This window comes from Ostrea edulis, chromosome 4 (assembly GCF_947568905.1).
Source record: "Ostrea edulis chromosome 4, xbOstEdul1.1, whole genome shotgun sequence".
Lineage (NCBI taxonomy): Eukaryota > Metazoa > Mollusca > Bivalvia > Ostreida > Ostreidae > Ostrea > Ostrea edulis.
Window position 1 is genome coordinate 8,262,739 of NC_079167.1, and position 18,815 is coordinate 8,281,553.

Here is an 18,815-nt window from a genome sequence, read left to right on the forward strand (position 1 = left end):
AAAATAAAATCCAATACTCAAACTTTTATTTAAGTTTGAGTATTGGATTTTATTTTTTGACTTTATTCAACCCCGATACCAAGAAAAAAGAATTTATTGAATATATATATATATATATATATATATATATATATATATATAATTCGACTGACATAAACTGTTGATTTTATCTTATCCATTTTTTACAGATATTGAAAATAAGGATAGAATCCTTTTATTGTGCTCTTCAAATTACATTTAAAATGTGTGGAGAATTCTATATATATATATTTATATATATTTACAGCAATTGAATTCTGTCGGAATCGTGACGCATATAAAGTTAAAATCCAAGATGTCACAGACACTATAATACAACATATCTTTTTCAACATCTTATCAAGATGAACAAATATTATTGTCATTTCTTGTTCGTCGAAGCCTAACTATGTACCATATCGACCGTTTGTGCGATTAGCATTTTTGAAACGGCTATTGATAATAAAGTTCTGTGGAGTGTATTAGATATGTACACGCTCTGGGCTCTGAAATCGATCAAGCTTATTGATTTTACCTATGCTTAAAATAATGCAACGCAGGTAGTGCTAGCCGTTATTCTAAAGTAATCGTAAAAAATCGATGGAAATAAATATTTGATGGGACAGGCTTACAAAACTTTTGTTTCAGCAGCTACTTATTTGTTATTTTCTGCTGACGCCATTATTGATCCTGGACCATTACCTTGGTAGCGGGTCGATCGCCGTATAAAGACCCATTACGTACTGATTGTCGCCCAAGATCCGTTCAGCTTTTCCAGAATAGGTGAGAGTTTTTATTGTTTTTAATTTTCTATCAAAATCTATCCATTTATCTATCATTTATTTTGTTTTATTTAAGTTTCCAAATTATTCATTTATAAAACCATAATTTAATGTTGATCTAACGAAGTTGTATCAATATATTTTTAACGTTGAAACAACATTGAAGATGCAACAGATTTTCACCGCTGAAGTCGCCAAGGTTTTTTTCACATTTGAAAAAAATACTGAAGTTTGGATATTGATACAATGTATCTCAATTCAACCAGATATCTTACGTATCAATGCAATCATCAACTGATTGACTAATAAAGTTTTATATACGATTAATCTCATTCGTATGATAAATAATGAATGAATCAACGCTAATGTCTAATTTGGAAAGCATCAACTTTTCGTGAAAAAAATTCAATCCACTCGGCATATTTGATAGCGAGATGTATTATGGTTTAATCATTCCATAAAATCATTACTATAGTAAATAGTTTTAGTTAAACTGCACAAAAGATATATAACCTCAAATTAACTCACTATCAGTTATAACAACATATACTGGGTCCTTGATTGAAGCTGCAAAGAACTGTACATTGCATGGTGACCCTTACACCTGACAATGTCCTCTCCGGTTGAGAGGGGGTGCATTGCCTATGGTAATAAGAAAGTGAAATTGGAAAGCTAACATTGTTTTGCTCTGTACTGTGTGATAAAATCGGATTTTTTTTTTACGTTGTCCGTTTCTCCATTCCATTACAAAATTTTTAAAATCATTTTGACCTATGCATGTTGCTCAGAGTATGAAGGGTTCTTTATCGTGCCCGCGTTTACCGTGACACGGGGCCGAAAGACCCGCATCCATAACACACGCATCGCTTGGGAGTCGAATTTACTCTTTATATAGTAAAATTTTACCCCCAAGCGATGCAATAGCCTGTAATCTATAAAAACTTCTAATACCGGGTGTTTGCGGAGAAACAGTCTTGAGGTATTCAATGTATTTAATGATATCTTCTGAATTCTGAATTATTACGCGCATTAATTGAATTGTTGATAGCATTAATTATTCTTCTGATTGATGATATCAGCAATTGAATTGTTGCTCTCTTTAAATAAATTGATAATATCAACCATTGAATTGATGCGCGCTATAATTCAATTGAAGAGAGCAATAATTCAATCAATGCGCAGATTAATTCAATTAATGAATTAAATATATCTCCAATTGAATTAAAGAAATCATAAAATCATTATAAATACCGAATTCCAAATGAAATTTCGCGAGCAACAATTCCACCACATTGATGCGCGCATCAATCTAATTGATGAGAACAACTATTCATTTGATTCGTGCATCAATTAATTTATTGCCCATAATAATTCAATCGATGCGCACATCAAATCAAGTACTACGGCATTTAAAAAAAAAAAAACCATACCTTTAAAAGATAATAATTTGAGCCGGAGTCCGTTTCACAATTTAAGGTCTCGGTGTCAAGACCGAACAGTTTGGTCAATTTGGGTAAAATTTGCAAAAATTATGATCACCTGAGATTTACCACAAATTACGTCAATCATGAATTATGTTCATTCACTTGGACTACGTGCTAATAATGATAAACACACATAGGGTTTTCTTGTATTGTTTTATTTTGTTTAAAGTTTATGATGGATAAAGAACTGATCACTAGCATAACGCCTTGTTATTGTTGCCAAAGTAAAGCCATAATCATTCTGACTGTTACGACCTGAGCACCATCCATAGATCTAAATTTGTGACACTTCATCTACAGGCCAGGTGGTGACGTGTCAATTTGAGTGGGGAAAAAAATATCAAAGAATAAACAGACGACCCCCCCCCCCCCCCAAAAAAAAACATTAAAAAGAAAGAAAAAAACATAAAGCAAAATTAAACACAAAATAAACTTTAAAACACTGTACATTTGATTCATCCCAGGGTGAAATTAAATCATATAGTTTATCTTTTTATCATGAAAAACATTTCCTGCATTTAGAATGAACGTTCATGCCGATGATGGTTTCTCATGATACGAATATATTTGAGAGAGAGTTAATAAATAGTAAAGCGCCATCTGTTGAAAATATTTGATATAATTAAAGTAGAGTGATAGTTCCTGATAGCATCATCAACATGAAATGAGAACGTTTTATTTTCCATTGTTTGTAACTAAGAGTTTATATCAGAATGTTGCAGTACTTCGTATAACATGAGTAAGTTCAGATGGAGTCTGACTGACTTCAGTAACAGATTGAACAATCAATCAAGCATACAATGTATAAGTAATACGGTTCATTGGATAGGCTACTATGATAGTACTCTACTGTGACTGTCATGATCTAGTCTATGCTATTATGCGTTGTTACATATCTTAGAAGTTACGTATTGATATGGATGTGATATTGGTTTGTTTTGGTTTTTCAGTATCATACAACTAGGGCCCTTATCTAACACTTGGCGATCAGTCAAGAAGGTATTGAGTGTGATTATTCAAAGATTTTAAACATGACCTCGCGGGACAATCGTCCTACAAGTGCACAGTCACGCACGGCTTGGGAAGACATGGATTCTGGTTACGGTAGACCGGACAATCAGTTTGAGTTTGGGCCAAGAGACGATCCAGATTTACCAGTGGCTATGGAAAACGACATCTACATGGACCGTGACAAGGGAAAAAACGATCAGGTGGCTACCACCAAACCCGCTGAAAAGCAGGGATGCTTCACCAAATTCAGGAAGGGTGTCCGATGTAAGTTCTATTGAAATTTTGTAAATATGTCAGTTCATTAACTTTCTTGCTCGCTAACAGGCCTTACTAAATGATAAGATTGTGTGAAAGTTTCTTGTTGGCTACAAGTTAACTGGGTTGAAAAATTGTTTTAACCATATATATATTAAAAAAATTTTGGTTTTAGATTTTAACAACTTTTCCCCTCATATTTTTAATTTTTGAGAATTTAAAATATGAAATATGTTTTATATATAAGGATGAAAAATTATGTTGATTGTGTTGAATTCAAGTTTAAAGTTTTTGGGAGAGAGAAAAATGTTAATATTAAGCTTCCTGTATTCATATACAGTAGAGGAAAGAATGTCTGTTTCCTTTTATCTCTGTTTTGGGCCTTTCATATGTATTCAGTCTTTGCCCCGCTTTCTGTATTGATTAAATACTAAGCCGTGGATCGGACATTTAAATTTTGTTTGTTCATTCAAGTTTACTTTGTAAAAGATTTTAGACCAAAGACTTCCAGTTAGAAATTAAAGAGCCACTGAGCCTTAAGTTATTGATCTCTTTCAGCAGAATGTCTTCAGATATATTAATAGTTACCTTTTCAATGTTTGATTAATGAAATATAAGTTTTATATTAGAGGGAAGGGATGAAGTAAAAAACAAAAACAAAAAAGAAAGAGCAAAACATCTTTTGTATATAATGTATGAGTTGTTGGATGTAAAATATATATAATATTTTTTTATCATTAAAAATCAGATTCTACCAAAGAAAATATGGTTGTAATGTGAAACATTAGTGAGATAAACTATGATTGTTTTGTGTAGTATTGTTTAATGAAATTGTCTGCACACTTACAAAAGTACAATACATGGACACACGGAGTTTTCAGAATTTTGTACAATTTACAGCTCTGTGGGCCACCAGACAGACCGAAGAAACCAAGGGAAACCGAGAGCTGCATGTGAAGACCACTCTGAGAGAACTCATCATCTATCTGGTGTTCCTCATCATTTTATGTGTTGGTAAGGAAATCAAAAACCCAAAAGGGGGGACAAGAATATACCCGTGATCTAATTTTACAAATTCCACCAATAAAATTTACTGATGTGCATTAAACCCATATACAGTTGGGTTTTTTTCTCTTCAATATTTTAAGATATTTGATAATGTAATGATATTGGGATGTTCTCAGTATTGATTTTTGTACCTGAAGATGCAGAGCTTATACATATTTCATAAACCACACACATAAACTCAGCAATTGTCAATACTGATGAAATATTGATCTCTGACCTTTGCTGCTTATTGCCTGCGACGAGCTCTATTGCAATCAATTTTGGAAGATATTCTAATTATGTTCTTGGGATATTGATTGGTGAAAGTATTTTTTTATTATTTGCAAGGCATTGAATTTATCCAGGAGAAATCAATATTTCCTCTAACTGCAAAAGTATGAAGATAAATCAATAATGAAAAAAATGATATAGTCTTATTACATTTAAAACTCCATTTGACAAAATCTGGTAGCTATACATATTGAGAAGATATCAATATCCTTGAAGAATGAACATGGGTAGGCAAACATGGAAAGCAATCAACCAACAAGAGAAATTATAACACTGTCATACAGTGCATCATCATCGGTTGGTTCCTTTTTGTCCACACTAGTGGGCCCCCTTCCCGATAGCCGGCTAGCTGCATACATGGCAGATCTTACCTCAGATCTCCATTTTTCTCAATCATGAGGTTCGGCAGTAGAGAGCGTAGATATAAAATGTAGTTTACACTGACAGCAAATAAATCCTGTGTATCAAGATTGTCAAAATTTGATGTCCTTCTTCGAACAACTTCATTGAATTTTGAAGGCATACTATATGTTGACATTTTTTATAACAATGTTATTTAAATGAGTCACCTCAGAATTCGAGGGTAAAATACTTAAGGAATAAGTGTTTGGGACTTCCGAATTACTTGTAAACATTAGCATCAGTGAGACAGAGAACGTTCGTATATCCAGGACATTTTTTATCCTCAACCAGTTTGTTGTGTGTTTCGCATTCAGATATTTTAGTATAAATGATAGTTAATTTAAGGTAAACATCCTCCAGAGTTACAATCTTGCAACCCTGATACATCACTGCTGTCTTGGTATAAAAATTCATAAACATGGCAAACCTTGTTTATTAAAGTTTTCCAAAATCTATTTGAAAGAAAATAAGAATTGATATGAAAATGATGACTGTTTCAGTGACCTTTGGAATGACTTCAACCACCATGTACTACTACACCAAAGTGATGAGTGACCTGTTCCTGGATACCACTCATGAATCTGGTGGTACCTTTAGGACCATCACCAATGTTGATGACTTCTGGAAAGTGAGTAACCATTATATTAAACAGACCTAAAACTTTCCTTTTTATCAAAAGAAAAGTCTACATATAAAAAACAATTTCATTTTGATCATAGTTGAGTAGTATGATTTAGCTATGTTCAGTGTTTTGATAACTGGTTTTTTTTTTTCAGTTTGCACGTGGTCCCTTGGTGAAAGGTCTACACTGGGAGACATGGTACAATAATCAACCACTACCTGCCTCAGAACAAGGATACATCTACTACGAGAACAAGCTGCTGGGACTTCCTCGTCTGAGGCAACTCAAAGTCAGCTCCAATTCCTGCGTGGTCCATGAAAACTTCCGAGATGTCATCCGGGAATGTTATGACTCCTATTCCTCAAACCTTGAGGACAAGACATCAAAAATAAATGCTGACAACTATACTGCGTGAGTATACAAAGCAGACATCAGGAATAGGAGATATATTGTAAAATTGGTATTAGTAATACAGTTGCATCTGTAACAATTCGAGAAATAGCATATAAATAATTTTTAGGAAAAATATTCCATTTCGCTTGATGATATGAAAATTATAAAAAATTCTGTAAGCATGGGATGTTTGTGCTAGTATGATGACAAAAATTCTATTTTATCTTGTTCAATAGTTTCCTGTACAAGACAGAAGATGAGCTCGATGGAAGCAGCCATGAGGCAACTATCACAACCTACAGTGGAGCTGGATATGTTCAGAATCTTGGGAAAACACAGAATGAATCTCTTGAAATCATAAGTTACCTATTTCAAAATCTTTGGATAACTAGGGGGACTAGAGTGGTGTTTGTTGATTTCACTGTGTACAATGCCAACATCAACTTGTTCTGTGCGATTCGTCTGATTGTGGAGTTCCCAGCCACAGGGGGAGCTATTCCATCCTGGGAATTCCGTACTGTGAAACTCATTCGATATGTTACCATCAAGGATTTCTTCATCATGGCTTGTGAATTCATCTTTGTTCTCTTTATCGTGTATTACATTGTGGAGGAAGCCCTTGAGGTAAAGTTTCTTATCTAACACCTGCATACTTTTGTCAGCAGTGTTTTGTACAGTGATTGTATATAATTCCAAGGTTTCAAAAATAATTTTAGATCAAGAAGCACAAGCTGTCCTACTTCAAGAGTCTGTGGAATATTCTAGATCTGACAGTCATCATTATTGCCTTGCTCTGTATAGCGTTTGATATATATCGGACAGTTGAAGTGGACAACAAACTCAGTGAACTGATTAGTCATCCAGACCAGTATGCAGACTTTGAATTCTTGAGTTTCTGGCAAACAAGATTTGATAATGCTATTGCCATTGCTGTCTTCTTTGCCTGGGTGAAGGTAGGCTAATATCATATTGTAGATAAGTGTTTGTTTATTCCATATTTAGTTTGATTGATTCTAAACCTTTAAAATTGTATCTTATTAGATTTTCAAGTACATCAGCTTCAACAAGACAATGACTCAGCTGTCCTCCACCCTTGGCCGCTGTGCAAAGGATCTGCTGGGTTTCGCCGTCATGTTCTTCATCATTTTCTTGGCTTTCACTCAGCTTGGATACCTGTTGTTTGGAACGCAAGTCAAGGACTTCAGCAACTTTCCCAACTCCTTGTATGTCTTTATATTGTAGATTGGAAAGTTGTAACTTAAATTTTGTGAAATGGGCTTGGGCTGTTCCAGAAATGATCAAATGGGGGGGTCGGGCGGCAAACGATATTTTTTTGTGTGGGTGGTCGTATTTTTTCATATTTTAATTGGTCCGTGGTTGGACTGTTAAAAAAATATTTATTATGGGTAGTGGGTAGTTTCCATTGTTTTATTTTGTGCCACGTGGGTGTTGAGTTTTCAGAATATTTTTATTGTCGCTCTTGTCGTGTTGGTTACAAAACGTCGGAGGGAAAATTGAAAACGTGCTTTCGAAATGCTGCTTTTGAAATCGGAAATCGGAAGTAACATAGAACTATTCAAGTTGTCGCTCTTTGCAGCGCATAACTTTCCATTACGGCACTCTTCAAATTAGAGGCGCGTTTAGTAGGGTCCCTTTGGACGTGATGGCGGCGAACTCTGTTCTGTAGATTATTACAGTTTACAGTGCATCGATTTTGGGAATATTTTGAAACCAATAGGTATTCCGTTTTCTAATATAAATAGGCAAACCTTAGTTGATTTATACGAGGGTACCGATGCGTTATATTTATCAGTCGGTGTGATGGTGATATAGAGGCCTCCGGGCGCGGGCTCCATTAGAAGACGAACGATTCGTGGAAAAACATATCCATACCCATTTCATGATAATAGCATCGTTTGGACTCCCAATCTTTCCAACATTCCCGCCATAGATGCCTTTGATTGTTGATGTGACATCGTTTCTTCAGAACTACTGTGATACAATGTCGCATAGGCATTACCGCGTCATTGACTAGAATGTTTGTCCCGAAAACCTCGCAAGATTTGTTCCGTTTTCATTTTTAAAAATATTTTTGTGGTGGGTCTGGTTAGTTTTTTTTTTTTTTTTTAGATGGGTCATTGTAAAATGAGTTTATTAATTTGATGGGTCATGGGGTGATTTTTTATTTTTTTTTATGGGTGCTTGGTATATACAAAAGGTGCCTCCCGACCCCCCCATGTATTTATTTCTGGAATAGCCCTTACCAATTTACAATGAGGATGAATTTCCATAATGATATGATTATGTATGCAATAATATACTGCAAAACAAAGCCATTTGACACAAGTAACAGAAAATATGGCTAAAAATAACTTTGAAATCTTACAAACTTACACAAAAATGAAAAAAACCATGACCTACAGTATTCTTTGTTGAAATATCCCAGTGGCATTTACCACCACTATATTAGATGATGCATCATTTACTATACTTTCATGTTTCCAGCTTCACCCTGTTCCGTATCATTCTTGGAGACTTTGACTTCCACCAGCTAGAGGCTGCCAACCGCTACCTTGGTCCCATCTTCTTCATGTTGTTCGTCTTCTTTGTCTTCTTCGTGCTGATCAACATGTTCCTGGCCATCATCAATGACACATACTCTGAGGTGAAGGGTGACATGGCTAACCAGAAGAATGAGTTTGAAATGACAGACTACTTCAAGAGAGTAAGTACAAGCCTGGAATACTGTCATTTACCAAACACTTGTTGGTGGTTACATGTATAATGGAGTACCCTGATGTATATTTGATTTTGTTTGCTTTGTAGGGATACCAAAAGATGGTGGACAAACTGAACCTGAAACGTGACAAGATCCAGGACATTCATGAGACCCTTAAACATGCTGACATCAATGGTGACAACAAACTTGACTTTGATGAATGGCGACAGGATCTCAAAACGTAAGTCCCAACTATTCATTGGTGGTAGATACAATGTACATGTTTTGCATTGGTCCTCTTTCTCTGTTGAAATTACTTCAAGATGTATGTATTTTTACAACTTACATTATTTTTAGTCGTGGTTATGCTGATGGTGAAATTGAGGCTCTGTTTGCGAAGTATGACATTGATGGTGACCGTGTATTGGACAAGGATGAACAAATCAGAATGCAAGAAGATCTCAATACCCAGAAGGTAATATATATAAGATTCCAGAGGGGAGAGAGAAAGGAAGAGAGAGAGAGAGAGGTGATGAGAAAAATTCCTTGAATCTTTGTCTAAAGATATACAATGTATCATTCTTTCTTAAAGAAATGTCTGCTATATTTGCTCAGGATCATTGACATCATTAGGGTGTTTATTGTAGAGAAGCATGTATAAATATAGAAAACTTAAAGGAAGGCGTAAGGTAATATCTGACAAAATAACCCAAGCAGCTTATCATGTTAACATAGACATACTGAACACAATGCATACAAACTGCACAAAATCAAATCAGGATTGTTCAATAACTAAAACACTGCCATTGTATGTATTCAAAAAAATAACAAGACTTTCAAAATTCCACTGCTTTTTCACTATCGTAGTGATCAATATCACATTTTCTGTTGCAGTTTTCACCAGAAAGAATGATTCCAATTTTCTTCTTTATATGGCTATTTCTTAATTTATATGAGGAATTCAATCAAAACTAAACTTTCTTAGATAATTTTATACAGGCTGCTCTCAACAAGGAATATGATGAATTGGAGAAAAGTGGAAACAGACCGGCAACAGCTCGCAGAGCCAGCAGTAGACTCAGTGAGAATGACGACAGTGCCGATGAAAGCTCAGAGATTGATGAAAACGGGTCCAAATCTACCAGGTCTGGCCGGGGCTCTAACGGTGTGTCGTATGAGGAATTCACAGTCCTATCACGGAGGGTGGATAGAATGGAACATTCGATTGGCAGCATAGTCTCCAAAATTGATGCAGTTTTAGTTAAATTAGAAGCGATGGAGAAAGCAAAGCTCAAACGCAGAGAAACAATGGGCAAAATATTAGACAGCATTACAGAGGTATGACATCAAAACAAGTTATATCACGATTTGTTCCTCTTTGATTGAACTTGCACTGTAACTGTAACAGAAAGTGTCCCAAAACATTCAAGTGTTGAAGCACAAGTTTTTTAAATGTTAAGATTCACAGCAGTAACCAAGTTTGACTATTTTCTAACAGTTTGTTCTCACTGTCACTCTATAACAACAGACAGTACTGCCCCCCCCCCCCCTTCCAGGATGGGGACTAGTATCATCAATGACAGGCAGGTCTGTTAGTTTTATACCACAGTTTGTCTAATATTAACCACTGTTGTTTAGACGGATGGCAGTAATAGTGATGAAATGAAAAGAGAGCAGATGGAAAAGTTAGTCAGAGAAGAGTTAGAGCGATGGGATTCAGAAACCTCAATTTCACCCAGTGGACGGGGTGCTTCTCCCAGTAGTGGGAGTAGTGCTCGAGGGGTAAGGGCACGGTCTCGCCCCGGCTCAGGACAACACGGGGTAAGTCATCAATATTGTTAAGAGGAAAATATAGAAAAACATGTATTTCCATTTTTGTTCTTCAGATGCTAAGGAGCTTGAATGAATTACATTCTCAGTTTTATACTCATTGAGTTGTTTTCTGTATGAATATAAATGATTATGACTATTACCTTAATGTGTTAGGGAAAGAGATAAATAATATTGGGTAGGTTCACTTTGATGTGTGAAATAATTGAAAAGTTAACATTGTTACGGTATAAACAATTCAGTAGAAGCTGTACTAAATGATTTTTAATAGATATGAATAGAATTTGTGATTGGATTGTAACCACTCAACTTACCATTAATGCAGAGTTTGGATTAGTAAGGTACTCATTATATGTTCTGTTTGGTTTGTTTAGTCCTCTGAGGTGTAAGAGGGTAAATATAAAGACACATTATCATTTATTAGTCATTAATGTATTTCTTTTCAGTTTTTGTCTTAAATTGTACAGTATTTTTGCATGCATTAATATATTTATTTTTTTGTTCAGTTTTAGATAAGTTCTTTAAATTAATGTGTTTGTTTTCTAAATAAGTGATTTATAATAGAAACTTCATCTTGTGATGATTTGTTATATCTTTAAATATCCAAATTTTCAGCAGTGGATTTTAAAGGTTCAGTGATGTGACTTTTAGGAAGAAATTTGTGTCTTAGGAAGAAATTTGTGTCTTACTAACAAGTTTTTGATCACATGATATGATATTTGACTACTGGTATTAATGAAATCACACCAAATCGTAACATTTCTTGAGGATTAAAGATTAATATTTGATTTAATTAGAGGAAACTTTAATTATTCATTTATGATGATGTACACATAATTACTATGATTCCTTTGTTACTAGATTATTAATAGTTTATTGTCAACTATCTAGTAGAACCTCAACAACTATGGCATATATTTTGAACTTCTCACTTTTAGCATTGTTTTGAATTATAGTTTTATTGTTTTAGGATTATTATGAAGCTCGGGGATACCATGTGTAAGGAAGGAAGACAATGACATTTTACTCTATCATTCCTGCCATAGAACTGAATCTCGCACTGTCCTAGACGTTGTGTGCCTGTAGGTACAGCTATAGCCTCATCACTTCTTAATGGGATAACTCTCTGCCAGGATATGAAGAAAGATACCAAACATCATAAGCCACAAGAAGACTTGTTGTGTTTTTCTAATTTTGTTATTCGACTGTGATAGAATTTATTTTATGATCTATAAGTGCTGAAATTTGTATTTTGAATAATGACAGAGATTACATTGATGTAAGGTTTTGTTTCAAATTATGCTTGTATACTAAAACAGCTCAGAAAGACCCAAGGGCTAACTGAAACATCAAGAAAAGCAGTACCACACCCATAACTAAGACCAACATCCCCCAAAACCTCACATCACTGGGAATTTGTCATTGTCAAATTTTTAAGGCTATAGGCATTTTCTACAAACGTCCTGTCTGGGACCAATAGTCATTATGCAACTGATCAACTGCTGATTGCATTCAATTGTGATACATCTGTAATTTTTATTCAATATACACTGTTTTGTTATGCTTTATATATTAAGAAAGTTTCTTAACTTGTACATGAAATTCTGATATTTTCATTAAGAATTAAGAACCGTCCAACAAAGCGTCCATTTTGATGCCTCTGTGTTTTACAAACAGTTAGCTATCCCATTGTGAACTGCGTATTTTATAATAGTTGTTATTATCATTGTGATGTGTTAATCTAGTCTTTATGTCAGATTTGAATCAAGATGTAAATTTTTGCTGATTTTACAGTTTATACCAACTAATGAAGAACCATAAAAACTTAGAACTGTTTATGTTAGCATTTCCACAGAGCTTGACGTACTAAACCTTGCAATACAACCAATGCTGAATTCAGTCGCAATACTACCTGTAACATGTTTATCAAATGTTTATTGTGTCATTCTCAACAATTCATGAGTTTTCATGAAGCTTTATCCAAGTCTCATCAGAAATCCGTCCATGTTTGATGTTTGTAGCCTCCGAGTCTTACAAAATCCCACTTCAAATATTTTCTAAATTTACTCAAAACCATCATACCATATGTGTAAAAGTGCGTGGTGATATGCACTATCTTATAACACAGAAGAGTGTAGCAGATTTTTTGAAAAAGGAAATTCATACATATACATGTATCTATGGAAAACATTGTTTGTAAGTCTGGAATTGGTTGAATACATGTACAAGAAAAATACAGAATTTTTAGATAAGGATTCTTGTAAAGAGTCCGAGGTTACTAACACGGTTGTAACACTGTTGTGTCGGACACTTAACTCTGTGGTAGCTGTTTTTAACATTATGAAACAAATATAATTCACTGCATTTGCATGGTGTTGCTTGTGTTCTATTATGAGGTGCCACTGATGATAGTACTGCCAAAGACTTGCTTTTATCTGTGTTGAATGTTCGGACCATAGTACCACACGACATCTTGACGGGAAAGACCTAGAGCATGGTGCAAACCTTTCATGAATGCAGTTGCTCAAAATAATGCATGCTCTATTAATATAATAAAACTAATAATGATGGTTATATTACCGGTTCATATATATGTATATTGTAGATATATACCGACTATAGTGTATGTAGGTTACTTTGAAACGGTCTTGGAGTATGTGCATTATAATTGATAATTTCAATAATGACTGAAAATAAAATATTTGTAGAAAATGTGTTGCAAATCAACAAGATGAACTTCACCACTATTTCAAGTTGATAAGAGTATAGGGATATGGATAAAATTCTTCAGTGATATACAAACCACATAGCAGAAAGGACCTTTAGCTCACCGGACTAAAGAGTCAAAACACGCTTTTTCAATCAAGGTTTTGTCTGGAATAAAGGATCAGTTCAAGGTAACGAAAGGGAAAAGAGTGCAAGAGGCCACAATAGGGGATCAAAGTTGTACATGGAAATATAGAACAAAAATTGTCTTCCTAATAACAGCAGGGTCTTGATTAATGCCTCAGGTGTGTAGATTCAAGTTTGTTCAAATCATGATCCCAGGGGTAGGATGGGGCCAAAATAGGGGATCAAAGTTTTATATGGGAATTTATATAGGATCGAATCATCTTTAAAAATCTTCTCGAGAACAGAAGATTCTGTAGGTCAAAGATTGGTCATATTGATATGCAAGCATCTTCAGGTAGTGTATATATAAGTTTTGTTCAATTCAGAGGCCCCAGAAGTAGGATGGGGCCATAATAGAAGATCAAATTCTGATATTGGAATATAAAGGAAACTAACACATTTTCTTTTCAAAATTAGCAGCACCACACTAAATTATATCAAAATACAAATGTTCCCAAGTTATGTTGATTCAAATGTTTATGCCCCCATGACTAAAGGAGCATATTGTTTTTGCCCTGTCTAGAATAATAACAATAATACTTTATTTCAAGAAGGTGACTTGATTAATGCACGCACTATTCTTCCCTTGGGCCTTCCACTTGCTACATACACTAATATATGTGAATATTCACTTTTAAAACAGAGTCTCAAAAACATGAACACAAGGTCATCCAGGTAACAAGATTCAGTGTGTATCACTTAATGATTGAACATCAACAATAGATAATCACAAAATTTAATATTCCAGATTGGGATTAAAAAACAAATGCATGGAATTTATGTACGAGAATAAAAAGGCATGCTTAAATAGCGGTACGGAAGCTGATGATGCATTTCTCTACATTATTTTTAAAAAGAAGATAAGAAGCAGAGTATTGAAATTCAAATAACTCGCCAAGATAATCGGGATCCAAACCACAGGCACTTGTTTCTGTAAATGACTTATGACCTCTGTATACTAATAACAACACAAGGTACCTAGCTTCAAATGACACAGAATGGCACCCCCTGAGAATGTTGGCCTTTTGAGCTTCCAGGGAATATGCTATGTAAATGTATTTGTGTTATTAGTATACAGAGGTCATAAGTCATTTACAGAAACAAGTGCCTGTGATCCAAACTGCGAAAAAAGAGGTATAGCGCACTTGGTATGCAATTTCGCCTACATAAATACCTTTTTCTTGAATATCATTTTTTACAAATATTCTGCTATACAATGTCAGTTTATACTTGTGTTTACCCAAATTACTTAATAAAGATATCGATATGTTGATAGTATATTTATTTGACAAGCATAAACATCACCGTGATTATATAGAGTATATAGTAGATGTAACGTAATGGGCATAAAAAATTGCAAACTGTTGCAAAAGGCCACCTTAAACCAGAAATAAAACACTGAAATTGTTTTACTTGATTATGACTGTATATAAGTCCGTTTGGGGAAATTTGGTTTAAGGTGGCCCTCTTGTCGAAAATGGATAAAATATGAAAAAATCGTTCTCAAAATTTACCTTGAGATTTAGCAGCCTGTCAAAACTTACAAGCCTGGGTGACCTAGTGGTTTAGGTGCTCGGTAATCTTACACTTAAACCATACATTCCCCGAGTTCAAGTCCAATATTTTTCCAATCTATTTTTTTTTTTTTTTTTTTTTTTTGCTTTTCATTTTTTGGGGTCGTTTTCTTGAGGGGTGGTGGTGGTTAAATGTGATACATATATTATAACAAATATTAGTCATTTTCATCATAACTTCTAATGTTTGCAAGTTACGACTTGAAAGGGAATTTATTCCGAGATCATTGCAGTTCCGCTTGTTTACACTAACATGTTCCTGTGTACACAGGAATTTCAAACCGTAATGTGGCTGACGAAAAGCTAAACAAATACTACAAGAAAAAGGACACAAATGTACAGCATGTAATAAGTAAAAATAAGTCAAGGGAGGAAAAGAACTGTTATACAGTTTGACTTCTCAACAAAAAAAATAATTAAAAAAAATAATAAAAACTCATGTAGCAACTGTCATATGATATTTAGGCAAAGATAAACACTCGAATTATCAACCAAAGGCAAATGAACTGATGACATCTATTAAAGGCGCTGCAGTCATGTCAGAACAGTGAGTTAAGTAAGGCCATATGTAAAAGGATTGTTGTGTAATATGAATGCACAGGTTTATGAAAATATTGTACTGTTCATCATTCCAAATAGGAAAATGGTTTATTAAGTAAAGAACGACTCAGATAAATGTCAGTAATGCTAAACTGCGGCAGTTATTTATCTTGGTTAACGAAACATAAAAAACGTTGGCCTTATATTTAAATATAACACGCCAGTCTATTATTGGAAACCGGTGTTTTCCATTTAGATTTCTGAGTCGGCCGTATCGTCAGCAAATGCGCTATACCTCTTTAAAATAATCAAATATATTTTTGTAAATCAACTAGCGCATAAACTGACAGCCAACCAAGTTCATCAAACAATGGTTTAGAAGAGGAATCAGGACTTCCAGAATCACCTCTACAACTCTTTTTTGTAACTTAAATATTCTTTCGGTACCAAGTTTGCCAAATTAACATAAACTCAAATAATTGAAGATATCTTCAATTATTTGAAGATATCATCAATTCATTTGATGCGCGCAACAATTTAATTAAAGATATCTTCAAATAATTAATGATATCTTCAATTCTGAATTATTGCGCGCATTAAATGAATTGATGATAGCATTAATTCTTCTGCTGAATTGATGCGCGCTTTAATTGAATTAATGATCTCTTCAAATGAATTAATGATATCAACAATTGAATTGATGCGCGCTACAATTCAATTGAAGAGAGCAATAATTGATATAATGCGCGCATTAAATCAATTGATGAGAGCAATATTTGAATTGATGCGCGCATCAATTCATTTGATGAGAACAATAATGGATTTAATGCGTGCATTAATTCAATTATTGCTCTCTTCAATTGAATTAATGATATCTTTAATTCATTTGAAGAGAGCAATAATTCTTTTAGAGAGAGCAACTAAATAATTAAAGATATCTTCAATTCAACATATCCACAATTGAATTAATGATCTTTTTAATTGAATTGTTGATCTCTTTAAAAGAATTGATGCGCGCATTAATTCCTTATACAAAAGCATTGTGAATAATTAAAGATATCTTCAATTGAATTAAAGAAATCATCAAATTATTTATACCGAGCTCTAAATCAATTATTGCGAGCAATATTTCTACTAAATTGATGCTCTCATCAATTGAATTGAAGAGAGCAATAATGGAATTAATGCGCGCATCAAATCTATTATTGCTCTCATTAATTCAATTGATGCTCTCATCAATTGAATTGAAGAGAGCAATAATGGAATTAATGCGCGCATTAAATCAATTATTGCTCTCATTAATTCAATTGATGCGCGGATTAATTCAATTGATGAGAGCAATAATTGAATTGAAGCGCGCATTAATTCATTTGATGAGAGCAATAATTGATTTAATGCGCGCATTAATTCAATTAAAGAGAGCAATAATTGAATTGATGATATCTTCAAATAATTGAAGATATCTTCAATTATTTGAGTTTATGTTAATTTGGCGCTCCATAGATGTATTACCCCAAATAGTCAAGCACTAGTTAGACAGCAGAGTATGTATGGAGCGCCAAATTAACATAAACTCAAATAATTGACGATTGTATCAATTCATTTGATGCGCCCAACAATTTAATGAAATATCTCTTCATATAATTAATGATATCTTCATTTCTTAATTATTGGGCTCAATTAATTGAATTCATGATACCATTAATTCTTCAGCTGAATTGATGCGCGCTTTAATTGAATTAATGATTTCTTCAACTGAATTAATGATATCAACAATTGAATTGATGCGCGCTACAATTCAATTGAAGAGAGCAATAATTGATATAATTCGCACATTAATTCAATTGATGAGAGCAATAATTGAATTGATGCGCTCATTAATTCATTTGATGAGAGCAATTATTGATTTAATGCGCGCATTAATTCAATTATTGCTCTCTTCAATTGAATTAAATTAAATTAGATCTTTAATTCATTTGAATAGAGCAATAATTCTTTTATAGAGAGCAACTATATAATTAAAGATATTTTCAATTTAACATATCCACAATTGAATTAACGGTCTCTTTAATTGAATTGTTGCTCTCTTTAAAAGAATTGATGCGCGCATTAATTCCTTGTACAAAAGCATTGTAAATAATTAAAGATATCTTCAATTGAATTAAAGATATCATCAAATTATTTATACCGAGCTCTAAATTAATTATTGCGAGCAATGTTTCTACGAAATTGATGCTCTCGTTAATTGAATTGAAGAGAGCAATAATGGAATTAATGCGCGCATCAAATCTATTATTGCTCTCATTACTTCAATTGATGCTCTCATCAATTGAATTGAAGAGAGCAATAATTGAATTAATTCGCGCATCAAATCTATTATTGCTCTCATTAATTCAATTGATGAGAGCATCAATTGAATTGAAAGAGCAATAATTGAATTAATGGGCGCATTAAATCAATTATTGCTCTCATTAATTCAACTGATGCGCGCATTAATTCAATTGATGAGAGTAATAATTGAATTAAAGCGCGCATTAATTCATTTGATGAAAGCAATAATTGAATGTGTGCATTAATTCAATTAAAGATACCTTCAATTATTTGAGTTTATGTAAATTTGGCGCTCCATATAAAACTCGGAAATTTTGGTCAAATTGGTATTGAATTAATGTCTCTAGAAGAATATCGTGATTCACTAAATCAAATGCCTTACTGAAATCTTTAAATGTAATGCCAATTAGTTCACCACGATCTATTGCATTCAGACAACTTTCTGTCAGAGTGAAGTTCTCTAAATCCTGATTGTGATTGTGTTAATAGATCAAAAATTGTAGTAAAGTTTCGGATAAGCTTTGCAATATGTTTTCCATCAATTTTGATTTTACTGACAGAAATTGGCCCATACAGTGGTTCTGGAGAAGAAGTCGAAAATGTAAAAAGTTTACAGACAGACGG

General features: G+C 33.7%; 1 protein-coding gene across 6 annotated transcripts; it reads left to right on the forward strand.

Annotated features, from left to right (window-relative positions):
- Positions 1–458: 458 nt before the first annotated feature.
- On the forward strand, positions 459–13,222 carry LOC125672375 (polycystic kidney disease 2-like 1 protein). 6 transcript variants are annotated; one of them, XM_056161834.1, is made up of 15 exons: positions 498–801; positions 3,235–3,559; positions 4,451–4,564; positions 5,791–5,918; positions 6,067–6,323; positions 6,542–6,929; positions 7,022–7,258; positions 7,347–7,528; positions 8,811–9,030; positions 9,132–9,265; positions 9,382–9,499; positions 10,024–10,362; positions 10,663–10,845; positions 11,180–11,195; positions 11,825–11,865. In XM_056161834.1, exons 2-14 carry the CDS (start codon positions 3,316–3,318, stop codon positions 11,189–11,191), a joined length of 2,556 nt encoding a protein of 851 aa, XP_056017809.1. In that variant the 5' UTR covers positions 498–801; positions 3,235–3,315; the 3' UTR covers positions 11,192–11,195; positions 11,825–11,865. The 6 variants fall into 6 exon arrangements, 5 of the variants coding, with proteins under 5 accessions (XP_048764575.2, XP_056017809.1, XP_056017807.1 ...); XM_056161832.1 differs by lacking the exon at positions 11,180–11,195 and adding an exon at positions 11,229–11,247; XR_008802201.1 differs by lacking the exon at positions 498–801 and adding an exon at positions 1,666–3,023 and having other exon boundaries at positions 11,180–11,247.
- Positions 13,223–18,815: the final 5,593 nt, after the last annotated feature.